Raw genomic sequence first — 16900 nt, 5'->3', positions numbered from 1 at the left:
CGAGAAGAGGTAGATTGATCGAGAAAGACCGCGACGAATCAATTGACGGAATGCAGATATTCAATCCGCCACGAAACACAAGGCGCAGAAAGCCACTGCACCCAGAAGCTGTGCACCATCATCCGTTGTTTGAGCATTTGATGGGGTTGATGCTTGACAAGATAAACATGTTTGCAAGAATGAAGAAGTTTTTTTGATTCCCAAACAATGCTTTAACCCCATATGATGATTGTTGCAAGCCCATATTCTATTCATGAACCCAGTTTCCTTCCACTAGAGTCAGGTTTGTCGTCCGTTGGTTGTTCCCGTATAAGTACCATACTGAAGGTAGGCCAGAATGTCACTTGTCCAGTATAACCGCCGACTAGATGATGATGGTGATTTGTATGTTCGATGATCGTCGTCGGATCCCCCTTTCTCATCACCTAATTTCCTCCGCCGGAAAAGACGCGGTCAACTTAAGAAGTGGGGTTGGGGTTCATCTGTAACGAATGCCCTGTCAGCGTCTGATGCCTTTTCGATGCCAAGGTCCTCCTGCAAAATCTGCTGGCTGGACGGAGAACTGGTTCCTTCTAAGAACAGAACCCAACTCTCCCGCTCAGAGCATATATGCATCCTTTGTATCGAGCTGGATTTGAACGTACCTTCCGCTTGCCACCAGTCATGGTAACGTTGACGAAACGGCGGGTGTACTTGAGGCGCTTCAGAGCACGGCCCTTGGGCTCCTTCTTCTTCTCTTGCTTCTCGACCTGTACAGTAGAACAGAACCGATCAGCACTCTTGACTCAGCAAAAATCTCCCTGGAAAACATCGGTTCATCATATTGTCTTCGCATATATCCTCTCTGCCGTTTCTGCATGTCGGATCGCTGCAAAAATCTTCCTTTAAAATCCCTCCTCTTCGGTGGCGACGATGAACCCTTCCCAGTAGGAACGCGGAGATCAAAACTTCATTATAAGGAAGAACAAGAAGAACTCACCTTAGGAGTCGCAGACTTGACCTTACCCGCACGGGCGAGAGATCCGTGAACCTTACCCATGGCTGCTGGTGATGTGTAGCTTGTCGGATCGAGATGGTAAGTTGACTGAGGTTGAACTCTTTCGGGGCTTCTCTGGAGCGGGTGGGATTCGATCGACTCTTGTGGGCAAAGCGCGCTAGGCTGTTCCGTAAGCGAGATGGCGACCTGTGATTAGTCACCCCATTTGTTTCTGCCTCAGGCAGAAATAGTTTCGTACTGATCGCTGTGTGATTTTAAGTTGGCACGCGGTTAGCTCTGTCTTTGCGATGGTTATTGCGATACTTTATTTGATATTCATGTCTATGTCAATTTCATCCTTCCTATGCTTGGTGATGCTGTACGCAGATACGGGTTGGAGTATTCAGCCAATATCAATTGCCCAAAAAGGAATGGATTAGGTTTGAGCCCTACTCCATATCTAGCTAGCAGGGCATTTAGAATACTGTATTGTAATTACAACTATCCGGTGCATCAAGATAAGCAATCCGCAACTACAGCATAGCCACTCAGACCTATGATGCAACTGGAGTGCTTTTGTCCAGCCGATCATGGCGTTGATTCTAGATATCTGGACAGTGCAGAATCAAGTACGATTTAAGAGCTCTAAATATCGTCTCTCTTACCTGTGGCTGTGAAATACCTAGTACATCTACATCTCTACCACGTTTTGCTGATAGGGCCATTTAGAAATAGTCTGGCGCAGAGCAAAGTGTTCTGGATTTGTAGTAAATCGAAGGATCCTTTGAGTGTATGCAGAAGCAATGGGCACTAGAATCTACAAGCAGGAGAGGAAATCTGTCAGAAAAAAAGAACAAGGGCTTCATTATAACATCCATTTTTCCATTCCTGGTAGTTACCATGGCGCGAAAATGACAAAGCCTATCTGAACACCCTGCGGGTTGTCTCATCCGCAAGAGCCCATCGCTCGCACGCCGATTTGTTGTTGTTAGGATTTTGCGAGGGAAACAAAATTCCAGCTCCGGAAACCTCCCAAAGTCCAACCACAAGGATCCTCCTATCTACTCCCCAGCCCAAGCCGAACCGCCTTCAATCCGTTTAACGAGACTTGGCGGCGACCTTGGGAGCAGAACCCTTAGCACCCTGCTTGCTCTGGATGCGCTGAGCAGTGCCCTTGGCGGCGGTGGCGGCGTTCTTGGCCTTCTCAGCCTTCTTGCGGCTCTCGGAAGCGGCCTTCTTCTCCTTGGCCTCCTTGATAGCCTGCTGGCGGGCAGCGGCACGAGCCTCAGGGCGCATGCTGCGGCGCTCCTTGATCACATCAAGGGAGGCACCGACGATGGCACGCTGGTGCTTGACGACACGGCGGGTGCGCTTCTTGGCAACTTCCTATTCATAGTGAAAACATACCCTGTCAGCAATTGCTCTTCCACATCTTATTTCGCGTCACCCGTGATTGTTTCAAGCCTCATTTGTCCACGCATTCAACGGCAGTTCCATGCCTCCCCAACGTATAAAAGCTCCCTTGCCCACTCTCCTGCTTCGAACCAATCACGGGATCTTCGACAAATCTTCAAAGGAATTCGGTAGTACTGACTTCAGAGATACCCTTCTTGTGCTGACGGCGGTAGAGGACAGTCCAGGCTATCCGGCGAGGGTTCTTGCGCTGGAGGAACAGGGACTCGGACTTTCCATTCTGGAAGCGGAAGATCTTGCTGTCGCCACGGACGTACAGCTTACCCTATAATTTCAAATCCAACACTATGTTAACCCATATCCAGAGAAGAAATTTTGTGGGACATTTTCATGAATCGGCGTTGCGCTCGTAGAGAATCGGGGCGGAAATTGCTGGATGATTGATGACTCCGGAAGGGACAAAACGCACCTTTCCAGGGTAGATCTTCTGACCGCTGAAAGAATCGTCGTAGGTACGCATCTTGAACGTTGGAGATGCGCAGCCGGTCGAGACGAGGTTTTGTCGGTTGGCGTTGGGGTGGTAAGTCGAATCGGTCGCTGCGGCGAGCTGTTCGTGAGACCGACACAATTGTGGTGCGGTGCGGAGCCAGCCTCGCTAAAGTGCGACACGTGACCTCGTCTGCCCTTGGGCGGCCGCCTTCCAACTTCGGACTTCCTATACCTCTACGGCGACTACGATTACATCAAAGAAGGGATCATTGCAATGGAATTGTTATCTGTTGGCTCTTTCTCTGTGATCGTAATGTAGTTCATAATCCTTTTTTAACTTTTTCCTTTTTCCGCTTTTTTTTTTTGGCTTTTCCCTTCGTTCCCCAATATGATGCTCTCATGCCAATGATCTCTCAAAGGAGCTCATCTCGATCGATGCTCGAGTGGCATGATAGCTAGAGACCAACTTTCCCTTGCAATTGAATCTGCATTAACAGAGTGACTTTGCATCGAGTAGTCTCAATGATAGCATCAGTAATCATGCCAGTCACACGCAGCCCAGGGATCTTCCTTGCAGTCCTATGCAGAGAAGGGGCTGTTAGCATTCATTTATGTGCAATCGGCAAGGAGAGAAGAGAAATATGGCATTGCTTACCTTGCACTGGACATCGTGGCATAGCTCGACCGGACAGATACCCCAGCAGTCGGAGCAGACATACCGTCCGCAGCCTCCGGGTGTGGTGCACAGGGAGTAAGTGCTCGCCTCCAAGACGCTGTTGCCCAGACGCTGGATCAGCTTAAGAATCTGGTTTGCGGCTTCAGCATGTTCAGGGGTAGAGTCTGCCTGGGCAGCGGTGCGGCGAGCAACGTCGAAGATGCAGCATGCTTTGCCGCAAACTGGGCAGTCTCCGGAGCACTTGATGCACTTTGTGTTCTTTGTGTCCCATTTTTTGGCATTCTGCGGAGCCTTTCCAGTCTTGGTATCCTCGTCCGACTGTCCCTGGAATATATTCTTCACGATGTGGCGGATTACTTCAAGCTGTCACTGTGTTAGCTGTCTGGAACTATCGTGAACCAGCTGACAGGATAGCCACAGCTCTTACTCTCTTTTCGACAATGCTTCTCGGGTCCTGGTCGTTCGCAGCTTCACCTTAACTGGTCAGCAAAATCCACGCTAGTCCTCAGACACCTTTGTGCTCACCGAATTCGTCCTCACGAGATTCGTCCTCACCAGATCCGACTTCGGTACTCTTGGCCTTGGGGGAAAGACCAGGGCTGGAGTCGCTGTTCGCGTTGCTCTTCTCTCCGGGGGTTTCGATATCAAGGAACACATAGTCTGTTCATGTCTGAATCAGCAACCTGCTGAAAGACTAAACCGAGAAATTCAATAGCTCTTACCACCAGGGGATCTGAGGCACTTGACGACCTTTGGCTGCGCAGTAGAGATAGCAGCAGGCTTTCCCTCTCTCTTCAGGCCCTCAGAAATTTCGAGCTTCTTGAGGCCTCCTTCAAGACGCGCTGCGGCATCTCCCTCACCCAGATCTATATCAGTCGCCGTGACCGAGGCGGAGCGGATAGAGCGAGTCTTGCCTCCACTGCCAGCGGAGGAGGACTGAGTCTGCCAGCTCTTTCTGTCCATGCTGCTGACTTTCTTGACAGAGTCACCAGTCATCGTTCTGCTGAACTTTCTTCTGAAAGAACTTTCCTTTGGGGATGCTCTATCAGGATCCTTCTGTTTGACCGTCAGTTTTGCTGACTTGCAGTTTCTTGGGCAACCGAGCAGAGACAGCGAGACACTTGCCTTGTTTACCACCTGCGATGAGCTCTCCGCTCTCTTTCTCACCCTCTCAGGCAGATCCTTCAGGTTTGGCACTGCGGGGAGATCAGATGCGGGATGCGTAACGTCGCGAGACGAGATTCTGCTCTCAGACTCGAAGGAGCGAGACCTTCCGAGTTTGAGCTGCTTCCCTGAATTCTTGATATTGCTAACAACGATATTATGAGCGGGAGAAGTTGCAACACGGGATGTTGTCTGCAAATACCTGACACAAGTATCTAAAGCGCGAGCAACACGACTCTTGGGGACGATGAAACTGTCAGTGAGAGGGAAATATTCGCTTTGTTGTTTTTGGTATTTTAGTCTCTCGGCGTTCATCTTTTTTTCACGCTGCTTCTGAGCCTTGCGATCAGCAGCGTGAGGGTCCGGACTCATGGTCAATTGCTCAGTGTTGGTATCGATGAAAGACAGTCCTTTAAGAGTTATGTCTGAGTATCAACCCGCCAATTCTTACCAGAAACTCTATGAATGGTATTCAGAAGCTCGCGATATCAAGGTCTTAATGAAGAAGTTTCTAAACACAGTAGAGCTACAAAGGCTTGTGAAGTAATCTGAGGCTATACCATTTCATAACAGCATTTCGGATATAAGTTGTTTTCGATCCGGCCAACAAAGGGAAGTGAATGTTCTATACCTTAGTACCTACAGGGTAGCCAGCAGTGGCAGAAACTCAGGGCCTTTTATTCACTCACAAGGTCTTCATCTGGGTCAGCTTTCAAGTCCCCGACTATCAAACTACTTTTCATCATCTGGTGTTGGTGTTTCAGGCTTTGTGCATCTATGCCATATAAATGGCTTTGATGATTATCCTGACTTGTAGCGTAATCTCACTTCTGACAGTTCTAAGGCTATGCCACTCCATATCATTACGGATAATTAGGAGGCCGCTGCCTTTCTCAGCTCACTGGCGACTCTCTGGACAATTCGCTCAAGTATGTGTCGTATACGATACTCAGGACAGATACAAAGAGTGGTAAATAGTCGGAACAGAAGCCACAAGCACTAGTTAGAACTCGATACTCGCTAAGTGATCATTTTGGGGGCCGATAGTTCTATATAGGAAGGTCTAGGCAGCATGGTGTAGTTGTGAGATGACAGACATGCCAAAGTGTGAGTCAGCAGCTTGAAGCCGGAAATTCCACAAGTCATAGCCACAAAATCGCGCTGCTTTCAGCAAGAGAGGAAGTATAGACAACGAAACGGAGAGTACACCAAGGAGACTCGTCCCACGTGAAAGGCATAGCGCATGTTATAGGGCATGGTTGGAACCACAGGAGAGCCACCAGGGCTTGCGCTTGCGTGATATTTTCTTCATGGTCACATAACAGCAGTCTCGCTCATATTCGGCATAGCAAAATTGACTGAGGAGTCCCAGAATCTAGGTCATTGCATGAGTTCTGGTCCATTCCTTTGCAGTTTGTATCGCAGCTTGCTCATCCTCCTTCCAACGCTGTGCAACATCATTGGCGAGCGGGTCATCGGGGTTAGGAGCTCCAAGCAAGGCCTGGATTGAGAGGAGAATCGTGCGGATCTGTAGAGCAGGGGACCAGTTGTCTGATATACTATTAGCTTGTGCGCTATTCCCAAAGAAACAGAACGACGTACTCTTCAAAACATCCAAGCAAATGCGCCCAAGGCGGTCAATGTTGGGATGGTAGATCTTGGTCAAGAAACGTATCTTTGGCGGGGTCATAGGATAATCCTCCGGCAGAAAGAGCTCTAGACGGAAAATGCCACCTGTTATACTATTAGAAACTGGCTATTTGCCCACAATATTCTCTAACAGTGTCAAACCTTCGTACGGCGACTGAGCAGGTCCGTGGATGGACACGTCAAAGTATCGAAGGTTGTCTTCATGAGGCACAGCATGGATACCGGGAACCCTTGAGGAGAAAACGCGTCAGTCGATGATAACTTATTCTTTCCGGAGATAATTTGTAACTCACGGCTCTGCCATAAGGCGCTCGGTCTCCTTCACAATTCGCTTTGGAAGGGCCATGATGAACCGCCAAAAAGGAAAAGCTTATCGCGATCCGAGTTTCCACTCCTTCTGATATCCAAGGTAAGGTTGACAGATCTACTGGACTCCAGTTTTATTTCTCTAGAAGGCTGATAAAGAGAGAAATTTGGGATAAGACCCAGGAAATGTGCAAAGAGCCAGGGATGAAGTGACCAAAACACCAAGGAATCAAATAGGTATTTGCGTCGGAGTATCCTCCAGTAGAAGAAATTAGAAACCGACGTAACCGTCAGAGGGGCATTTACCTGCTGAGGCATGACCGCCTTCTCTATTAGACGTCTCCCTGTTGATCTGCCACGGCACTCCATAAAGACAACCTGTGTAGTTCCTTGCTTAGTCATTATTATATGGCACTGCTAGTTAGTTTCTTAACTAGTTAACTATCTCCACAACTACTGAATAATTGCGGAGATAAGGAAGGAGTTGGGCCCTGCACTCTGCATTATACTGCACAGAGCTACAGGCTAAATTCTGTCATGCTGCAGGCCCCTCGCTTGCACTCACATAAATTGGTATGTGAGATAACCTTATACTAAAGTGCAGACACATGCTCACAGCTAATTGACCGCAGCCCAGCAGCTGAGGAAGTCGCGAACACCAGCCAGTTTCCGAACACCCTGGAGTTGTTCAAGCTCTCGAGCAAGCGGGCCTCAGATAATGCGCGCAACGAATGGTCTCAAACAGTCATATCTCCCATAATCAGTTGATGGCCAATTGCCAAGTTCTTCCGAGATGAGAGCACCTCAGATCTCCCTACCGCTCATCCTGTCCTCGTGCGATCTTTTAATTTCTACTTCTAGCTCACGTCCGAGGTGGACGCGAGACTGCACGGTTTAGGAAGCGCTTTAGCACGACCAACCCCTCCGGGGTTGCAGCAATAATCGACATAATGGAGCCCAGGCCCTTGGCTTCGGCCTTCGAAAGTCCCACTTTTGGGGAAGACAGTTCGTTTCATGTGGAGCAGCCTGTCGGATCCATGTCCATATCTCCATGTGGAAGAGACGTTGTGCTGGCTTCGAAGGAAGGCCTGCATGTCATTGACTTGGATTCCCCGTATTCTCCTCCTCGGTATCTTCCTCATCACACGCCATGGGAAGTCGCAGACGTTCAGTGGTCTCCGTTCGCTGCGCGGGACTATTGGGTGGTGAGCACTTCCAACCAGAAGGCCTTAGTATGGAATCTGGCGATGCAGACTGGGGAGAATTCTATCGAACATGTCCTGCATGCTCATACGCGAGCTATCACGGATATCAATTTCTCCGCTCACCATCCCGACCTTCTGGCAACGTGCGCGGTAGACAGTTTTGTTCATTGCTGGGATCTGCGAACCCCTTCCAAGCCTGCCATCTCATTCTCCGACTGGTTTGCTGGTGCAACGCAAGTCAAATGGAACAGACAGGACCCAAACGTTATCGCCAGTTCTCATGACAAATTTCTTCGAATATGGGATACGAGAATGGGAGCCTACCCGATCAAATCCATTGAGGCTCATCATACTAAGATCTACGGGGTGGACTGGAACAGAGTCAGGCCAGGGGCGTTGGTAACATGTTCATTGGATAAAACAATCAAATTTTGGGACTACACGGTAGACGACGAAGTACCCGAGAAGGTCATAACCACTCCATTCCCAGTATGGCGAGCACGCAACACCCCATTCGGATGGGGAGTCTTGGCAATGCCACAGAGGGGCAACAGCGACCTTCATCTATACAGTCGCAGGTCAGGCGACGGTACTAATCTCACAGAGAACCTTCCACTGGTGCACAGTTTTCCGGGACATAAAGGCCAAGTGAAGGAATTCCTTTGGAGAGCACGTGGAGGTGTGGCGGACGGAATCGATTACAGGGAGTTTCAGCTTGTGTCGTGGGGCACTGATAGGGAGCTTCGTCTACACCGAGTGGATCCAGATATCTTGCAACGTGTTGGCTACGAGAGAGGGAAGTCTTTCGTTTCCACGTTGAACGTCACACGGCAAGGCGCTGTCTACAAGACTTTCCGCGACGCAAATGGCGACGACGTATATGGCGAACCCGATTCTGTTCTATCACCCAACCCTAAGCTTGCTGGTGGTACCGGTATTAATACAATATCTGTTCCTTACTCCCGTCCATGGACTCAAGGAGGCAACGCGGATTCTAGGGTTGGTATGCAAAGAAGGTCGAACTTCCGGGCTGATACAAACCCTATATCCTGGATGCGTGGTGTGAAGATCTCGGGATGGGATATTGAAACCCTGGGAGACGAGATAACACATGTTGGAGAGAAGTTCACCAAGGTTGCTTTTGAATCTGTAGACGTTAGGCAACGGAAAGCAACAATATCGCTGCACGGGCCATGGGGTGCAGAGGGGGATTCTCTGTTTCTCAAAGTGGACATCAAATTCCCAGTTGACTATCCCAAGACTTCAATGCCGACTTTCAGTGTGCAGCGGACTGCCGCTGTTACTGACCAGCTTGCTGATAAGCTGATAAGCGAGCTGAGAACGATCGCGGAAACCTATTTGTCTCATAAGAGAGGCTGTCTCGAAGGCGTTGTCCGTTACCTTTTAGGGGAAAGCACACTAGAGGAGAGCATAGCTCACATACTGGGCGAGACAGCCGAGACAATCAAGTCTCCTATAAATGGCGACTTAGGGGACGACGAATCCAGCGATGAAGATGAAGTGGGAATGTCCCAGAGTCAAGAACTGGGCATGAGTTCTGAGCTACTTCGTCCGGTTAATAATGCGAATGTCATGGTTCCCGTGGCCAAAGCATGCGGAGCGCTCTGGGCCAATGATGGCCGACTAGTATGTTTCTTTCCTAATAAGAAGGAAAAGTCATCAAACTTGATTGAGAATTTGGGACTCAAAGAGATGTCGAGACTATCAAGAGCGGATAAAGTCTTTGAAGGATTTGGTCGTATCCAAACAAGCTCCCCCGGACCGAAACTCAGCGGCACACTGGCGAGTACGGACGATGGTACTTCGGAATATTCCGATGATTCCGATGCCGAGACTTCAAGTTCATCAGGTTCGTCCGACATGTTGTCGGGCTTGCAAGCACGATTCCCAACATCTCAAACATGGCGCAGCGCTGGAAGTTTGGGTATCTATCGGCCCAGGTCCACCGACCACTCGCAGCGATCAACTGCTGGGGCGATGACTGCGAAGTCGTCCGATTCTGCGCAAAATCTAATATCTATACATGATTTCAGCGAGCTGTTACCAGCAAAGCGTGAATTGGCCCGAAGGTATCGCATCTGTGGCAAGGTCACTGATGTATGTGCTCACAATGCTTCGGCAGCCCTAGATCTGGGCTATCACGAACTAGCTCGGATCTGGGGACTGGTCAAGTTGATTTTGCAAAACCAAAATGATTCGTTGTCTCCGACGCGCTCAGAGATGATGGAACGACCCTCGGGTATACAGCGGAAGGATAGTGCAGTGGATTTGAGCTTCGATCAGAGTAATCAGGAGCAAAGCCGTAAGGAGTCAGCAAACAGCGCCACTCAATGGGGAGATCACCCCTATGGTGGCCGTTGGCTAATACCGTCTCTGATTGATCATTTCGAAATGATTGGTGACGTGCAGATGATTGCAATGCTCTCCTGCGTCCTTCAACAGCCAAAAAGCGAAGAGATCTCAAAGGAAGCAACCCAGAATAAGGAACCGGTATCAAATGGAATGGGACAGCAATCGTTTCCTATGGATATCTTTCCTACTCAGGCAGCCACCCAGAACAGGTCGCAGGCAGTGACGCCCCTTGCATCCACGCCGAAGGAAGGCCATCCGACACCGATTACCCAAAGCTCCGGGCGATCATCTTCCGAGGTCTGGCGTGCGGACTCTACGCCGCCATATTCAACTGGCACCACTCCGCCGTTAGCATCTCGCGTAGGTGCGCTAAATGCAGAAAGGAAGACTGTGAGCCACAATGTTTCGATAGCCGCTTCTCCCGATCAGCAGTCCCAGCCACGCAGCGGGTCAGGATTTGGTTCCGCCCTGGCCTCTTCCTTCTCGCGGTCTTTCACCTTTGGCCCTTCGTCAGCCTCCCCCACTGCAGTTCCATCAGGCCAGAAAAAGCAAAGTCCTAGTGGCAGTCTGATTACCAGTGCTTTTGCTGGCAAGCCTGCGACGGCAGTTCCTGACTATCTCACACCTTCAGCTGTGCTTACATCTCAAACCCACTCTGACACCGAGAGTGAAAAGCCTCAAGAGAATCCGAAGCCGCAGGCAAAATTCAAGGTTGTCTTGAAGAATCAGGATGAGTTTGACGGCGGAAGAAGCAACCAGACCCCGATGCTTGATCCGCGTAAAGAAGGGCTGTACAAAGCCTACCGCATGGCGTACGCTCATTTGCTTTCCATCTGGGGACTTCCAGTGCAGCACAGTGAGGTGCTCAAAATAGGCACAGCTGGGGGTCAATCCGATGAACTACGCTCACGGAAAAGGAGCCACAACAACATGGATGCGTCATTCATCGTTTCGAGTCGCAGCCACAAGGACGCTCGACTTATAGACGTTGACAGGGAAGACCGGGGACTTGGCCTTCAGCGGCACTGTATCAAATGCGGTCAAGCCCTTCAGATGTCTATCTTCGCGCCTACCGCTGTTGAGGAAAACGTCAAGAACCACCTGAACACGGGTCCTGCAACTGTTACCTGCCAGAACTGCAAACCCCATCGACCATTGTTTCTCAAGCTTCCTTGCGTGATATGCGGCGAAGTGGTTGAAGGAATGCTTGTCCCATGCCTGAGATGCGGCCACGTGACCTGCTTTGACTGCCATAGAAGTTGGTTCTCAGTGTCTATATCTGTGACACAGCGGGATAAAAGTGACATCCCAGCAAACGGGATTGATGAGGAGCAAGAGCTTCAGCTTTGTCCTAGCGGCTGCGGTTGTCATTGCTCTGAGCATATTGGCACGGATATCCCGACACCGTTGGAACCGTCAACTCCAGCGCATGAGAGGGATGTTTCACCAACGAGCACCCGTCTCAAACGGTCTGAACTGCCAGCACGACCGAGCGAGTTGTCCTCTAGTGTGGACCCGCATGAAGACGATCTCCTTGGACCTTGGCAAGAATCACCATTTGCATCCCTCGCTCGTGGACTCGGAGGAGGTCTCAGTCGAGGTCTTCGTGCGAAAGAAGATCGGCGAAGATTGAGACCCTCCAGCACCACGTTCATTCCGAAAAAGTCATCGATGAACCAAGTGGAAAAGGTGACATGACTTCGATTGGTCACTGCATGAGCTCTGTGGATTGTTTCTGTTGCTTCATGCATATATACCCCTGAATTATGACGTATAGGGCCATCCCTTTTATTCTCATATGCATTTTATAGGCGTGGGGGTTCCGAATTTTGACCCTTTACATTACCAATTCGTCTGGTTACGCTACTTTCTTTTCTGCTTTACTATGCGCGATATGCTAGACGAGCACGACATGCAGGGTTGATTCATGGCCCCAATGATCATCGCTGAGTTATCAAAGCATCTTCCATTCCCATATCATGTAAATTATCGACCCTATATAACAATGATGCAGAATACCCTGACTTAATGCATGACCACCGCAACATGGTCATCCATGTATTGACTGATGCTGCCCAGGAAACAAGCCGCGAGAATAGAAACACCACCAAACGCAATACTGACGTAGTACACCCACTTGTAACTCTCAGCATACGCAAGCTGGCCCGCAGTCACAACGGCATTGTACGCAGTCTCGCTTCCCGCGATTCCAGGAATGGTCTTCAACTCTTCCAGCAGCGAAGCACCGGTGAGCTCGATGGCTTCGCCAATGTATGCCGGATTGGTGATGTTCAGCTTCGTGACCATCACGCCACCAATGAAGTGTTTCGCGTTGGGGATGAACTTGGAAATGAAAATGTTATAGTAGATCGTGTAGCCGATGCTGCCGCCGACGACGCGGATGGAGAGCGTGAGCGCTGAGATTGTTGCGATGAGATCCTGGTGCACGAGCCTGTTAGCCTTCCGCGTAAGTAGAAAGAAAGGGCAGTTGGAACATACGTCTGGGCAAATAATTGTGGTGATGATGGAAGCGGGGACGACGATCCCGCCGATACCCAGGCCTGCGAGGACGAGGATTCCCCAGAGCTGGTAGAGGTTGTCTTGTCGGGCGACTGCCATTGCGCCGCAGCCTGATTTACAGAGCGTTAGAAATGCAACTATTTCAGGGAGATGTTGGGGGTTGGGGAGCATGACTGACCTGCTGTCATGAGGACACTGCTGACGATCAATAATTCCTTGTTGTGACCGCGGAGGACACTTAGAAGCCACAGGACGATACAGGCACCGGCCATGATGCCGAAGCCGACAGGTAGACTACGGAGTCCGACTTGGACAGGGTCGTGGCCATACACGTTGAATGACTGCGTAGGCCAGAACATGATAATTGAGAAGAAGTTTGCGCCCGAGATGAATGTGATGACCAGGGTGAGACCGAGGGTTCGGGGCTCTTGCTTCAAGCGTGTCGGGAAGATGGGATACTTGGCGCCGTAGATTTCCCAGACCGCGAAGGCGACGAGAATCACAAATCCGAGGATAAGGGGGGCAAGGACGTGTGCGGTTGTCCAGGGGTACTATGTTGATGACTGGATTAGCTGCTGGTCGGGATGTGTTAAAGTCTGCATGTAGAAGGCGATGCGTACCTGGTAACCTCCCCATTGCATGCCAGCCAAGAACAGGATTAAACCAGTGATACTCAAAAGTCCACCGACGAAATCGATCCTCCTAATCACCTCTTTCCTGCTGAGTCCCTGCGAGTTGACTCTCGGCGGTGGAAAGTAGAAGAAGACGGTGGCTAGCAAGCCGAATCCACCCCAGGCACCGCAGAAGGCTCCAACGTAGCGCCAGCCGCTATGCGCTGCGATGAGCTGGGCCCATAAAACAGACGGGCAGAATGGCACAATAGTAAATATCAGGATGGCAACGTATTTGCCTCGTTGCCTGGTTGGCGCCATTTCCGAGGTCGCAGCCAGTGCCGTCAGTTCGTTGACGCCAGCACCAGCACCCGCAATTGCCATCCCAGCTAATTTCTTTGTTAGCATGTGTACCCCTTGGCCAGCTAGGTAGTACACTTGGGCATACCGATGAATATGTTCATTGTGTGAGCTGTGCTGGTAACGATCATCCCAAGACAGATGAGAGAGGCGCCAATGATGGCAACATAGCGACGGCCGATCAGATCTGACAAAGAACCAACGAAAGGGCATACACCGGCTAGAGCTAGCAGATTTGCAAGGACCTGTATGATAAAATGAATTAGTGGTGAGTAAAGGCAGCTTCAGAAGGGTATCACCCACAAACCAGATCCACCTGTCCGCACCACCGATGTCTGCATAAATATAGGGTGGGATACCTCCTAACCGGCATCGTCAGCTTATACCAAGCGCAAGATCAGTCCAAGGTATGAGGAACCCACCGAAAAGATAGACAGGAATCTGGCTGCCAGTCCACAAGAAGGCCATGGCCGTGAAGCCCATGAAGCGGCGGAAGGACAACTGAATCGAGTCAGCAGTCAATTCAATGAGCTGTACCAAACCAGTAGAGCAATAAAGCACGGTACTCACAGGAATGTCTTGACCCTCTGCCGTATCTGAGCCTCCTGATTCTAGTCCAACAATCTCCTCATGACTGTACTTATGCTCCTGATTGTTCCCCATGCTTGTCTGTCCTGCAGCCTTCTCATCCACCTGAGACTGACTCGCGTGGTCGGCGACCTCCATCGTTGTACAGAATGTCGCAAAGTGACTCAATTAGATGACAGAAACGAGAGAAAAAGAAACCATAGATCGGTCCAATGCCGCAGAAAGCAACGACCTGGTACTATTGAAAAGGAAACAGGAAAATAATCGTGTCGATCAGCCAGCAAGTCTGCGCTTCTTATATGTGTCAATATTCCAGCAGAATAACAAAGTTCAATAATAGACCAAGCTCTCGGTAGCCTCCACGACAAGAATGCTTAGGTTCATGGGCGGAGTCACGTTTCCGTGAATCATGATCTCAGGCGGAGAACTGACTCCGATACGACCAAGCGAGCCAGGTTCGTCGACCACCTCTACCAAAACATCTGGATGTTTCATACGGGGATGCTTCCACATCGGGACAGAACCGAGGCACTTTCCAGAATTCTGGTGCGAACAGTGCTTCAGTAATTGCCGGCGAGGGGTTCTCTGGGCCAGCTGGGCTCATCTGGGCCGTGGAGAGTGCGGGGGATTGGACCTGCAGGCGTGGCGCGGGCGATAGGGTGCGAAACAAGCTCCATATTAACTTTGACTGGGCCATGTGTTGGTTGAGTTTATGCTACTTGATTGGGAGGGAGGAGAGAAACGGATATATGACCAGATTGGAGCTAGCCAGTAGCCAGCGAAAATAAATCGGTCATCTCATTTGTTTGCCCGTTGATCGGGCCAAGTGGACCACTACAAAAGTTCAATACCCCGGACTTTCCCCAGTTTTCCGCTATACCCATTAATTTCTCCAATGGTCAAATACCAGTTCCAAGAGCTCATGCAACTTTAATTGAGTGATATTCGAAATATTCCGGAACAGCCTCCCCTGTCATACCATCGCGATCTATCGAGCTAATATGTATGTACTGAAAATAATATCCTGTTAGTGGACCATTTGAGCGCCATGTTATGCATAACGAGAAGAATAGGCGACAAGTCGAGCAATCCGCCTTCGATAGTCCCGGAATAGACTTAATATTCAATTATATCGAGCAGGGAAATCTCGATCATTGTCTGAGTATCCATCCAAAAGTACCGGGCTTGAAGGTCTCGTCGGCATCATGACATGTCCCAGTCTTGTCTCCGACGAAGCAACTGGATCAGAATCGTTCTCCAATCTCCCGCAACTTGAATCCCTTTGGAACCACGAAAATCGCAGAGGCTTGCGCACACACTCGCCCGACCGGGTCGCGGATCTCACCAGTCACGTACGCTTTGCGCTCAGTGCTTCTTTCTGGGTCTACCTGCGAGTGAAATGTGTAAAAGTTGCCCGAATATACCGGAGCGCGGTAGTCGACCTCAAGATTGGCTGTCACGCCGGTGCGTGCCGGGAAATGGCGTATAGCAGCACGTCCCAGATTCTCATCAAGAACAGTAGCGAGAGCGCCACCATGGACAACCGTTGGCCAACCCTCCAGACCCGATCCGAGGTATACCACACTGATAACTTTCTTCTCCTTGTCGTTATAGAAAACTCTCTGTACGACAATAAATTAATTAGCAAGTGCCAGTACTTCCGAGGTTGATCGAGCTTCCATGCCGGCATTTAGAGTGCTCGGTAGGCAGGGGGGCTCGGTAATGATATCAATATGCACGCCAAGAAAAATCGCAATCCCGGGTTGATTGCGTCTCCTCCATGATGATGCCTGAGGTAAAGATACGAACCTGGAGCGCCAACCCCCGACTCCCACGCAGCGGTCCAGACGTCAATCTGTGCGCTTTGTCCTCCTCCGAAAATCCCTCGTATGCATTCGTTTCCACGTAGTCCGGATTGTTTCTTAGTTCTTGCACGATAGGCAGCCCGTGCTCGAATACGTGATTGATCTCCTCCAGCTTGGCTGCGTCTTCCACTGTTCCTGGCACAGCGGGTGCAGAGACCTTCTCATCCATCCATTTGCCAGCGGTGACCCCTAATCCACCAAATATTCCTGCGTAGGCCAATCGCCGTAGCCACCTCGACTTGGCTGCTGGTGGCTCTGCTTGGGCAATAGTGCTGGTATGGCGCGACAGACGGGGCTTCGAGAGGTGCACTGACTTCAACTGCGTTGCATTCCAGCGCGGTCGAGATTGAAAGATTCTGCGAGGACCGAGCATGATGATCTGAATCACATCGCAACCTGGCGATAGGTATTGCTGGGGTTCAGACGATACGGTGTTACCAGTACAATTTATCAGAAGCAACCTTCAGGGCAAGGGAAACAAAGCGCCGATACCGAGGTTGAAGTCACGTGAACAACCTTTGACGAGGACTTTTCTACGCCCATGTTATTGTTCCTTATGCAGATTCAAATGTTACTGAAGCACTATCTAACACTTCGGGAATGTCCCTGGGTTCATGTATCTATCTAAAGGTTCTTCGTAAGAATAGCACGCATGCAATGTTCACGGAGTCACCAAAAGGTTGGACGCTAAGAACAAGGAAGAC

At 50.1% G+C, this 16900-nt stretch overlaps 7 protein-coding genes across 7 annotated transcripts, besides 1 other annotated feature; 1 reads left to right on the top strand and 6 right to left on the bottom strand.

Moving 5' to 3' along the window:
• Positions 1-572: 572 nt before the first annotated feature.
• NFIA_048710 (40S ribosomal protein eS30) lies at positions 573-1039 on the bottom strand (the record flags this gene model as incomplete). The annotated part of the gene is made up of 2 exons (XM_001257430.1): positions 573-749; positions 980-1039. The coding sequence occupies 2 exons, from the start codon at positions 1037-1039 to the stop codon at positions 573-575; spliced, it is 237 nt and encodes a 78-aa protein (XP_001257431.1).
• A 1035-nt stretch (positions 1040-2074) lies between these two features.
• NFIA_048700 (60S ribosomal protein eL24) lies at positions 2075-2909 on the bottom strand (the record flags this gene model as incomplete). Its single annotated transcript, XM_001257429.1, has 3 exons — positions 2075-2362; positions 2571-2714; positions 2859-2909. The coding sequence occupies 3 exons, from the start codon at positions 2907-2909 to the stop codon at positions 2075-2077; spliced, it is 483 nt and encodes a 160-aa protein (XP_001257430.1).
• A 500-nt stretch (positions 2910-3409) lies between these two features.
• NFIA_048690 (uncharacterized protein) lies at positions 3410-5090 on the bottom strand (the record flags this gene model as incomplete). Its single annotated transcript, XM_001257428.1, has 5 exons — positions 3410-3457; positions 3534-3917; positions 3982-4028; positions 4080-4214; positions 4277-5090. The coding sequence occupies 5 exons, from the start codon at positions 5088-5090 to the stop codon at positions 3410-3412; spliced, it is 1428 nt and encodes a 475-aa protein (XP_001257429.1).
• Positions 4084-4114: a microsatellite.
• Positions 5091-6093: 1003 nt separating the features above from the next.
• On the bottom strand, positions 6094-6714 carry NFIA_048680 (E2 ubiquitin-conjugating protein UBC13; the record flags this gene model as incomplete). Its single annotated transcript, XM_001257427.1, has 4 exons — positions 6094-6269; positions 6321-6452; positions 6510-6598; positions 6662-6714. 4 exons carry the CDS (start codon positions 6712-6714, stop codon positions 6094-6096), a joined length of 450 nt encoding a protein of 149 aa, XP_001257428.1.
• Positions 6715-7624: 910 nt separating this feature from the next.
• NFIA_048670 (Mtc5p) lies at positions 7625-11950 on the top strand (the record flags this gene model as incomplete). The annotated part of the gene is made up of 1 exon (XM_001257426.1): positions 7625-11950. One exon carries the CDS (start codon positions 7625-7627, stop codon positions 11948-11950), a length of 4326 nt encoding a protein of 1441 aa, XP_001257427.1.
• Positions 11951-12277: 327 nt separating this feature from the next.
• NFIA_048660 (putative MFS drug efflux pump) lies at positions 12278-14469 on the bottom strand (the record flags this gene model as incomplete). Its single annotated transcript, XM_001257425.1, has 8 exons — positions 12278-12691; positions 12752-12882; positions 12951-13323; positions 13393-13772; positions 13832-13988; positions 14047-14105; positions 14166-14274; positions 14314-14469. 8 exons carry the CDS (start codon positions 14467-14469, stop codon positions 12278-12280), a joined length of 1779 nt encoding a protein of 592 aa, XP_001257426.1.
• A 1106-nt stretch (positions 14470-15575) lies between these two features.
• Positions 15576-16569, bottom strand: NFIA_048650 (PaaI family thioesterase; the record flags this gene model as incomplete). Its single annotated transcript, XM_001257424.1, has 2 exons — positions 15576-15953; positions 16141-16569. 2 exons carry the CDS (start codon positions 16567-16569, stop codon positions 15576-15578), a joined length of 807 nt encoding a protein of 268 aa, XP_001257425.1.
• Between the last annotated feature and the right edge of the window lie 331 nt (positions 16570-16900).

This window comes from Aspergillus fischeri, genomic scaffold, assembly GCF_000149645.3.
Source record: "Aspergillus fischeri NRRL 181 1099437636266 genomic scaffold, whole genome shotgun sequence".
Taxonomy (NCBI): domain Eukaryota; kingdom Fungi; phylum Ascomycota; class Eurotiomycetes; order Eurotiales; family Aspergillaceae; genus Aspergillus; species Aspergillus fischeri.
This window is presented reverse-complemented; position numbering and strand designations above follow the sequence as displayed.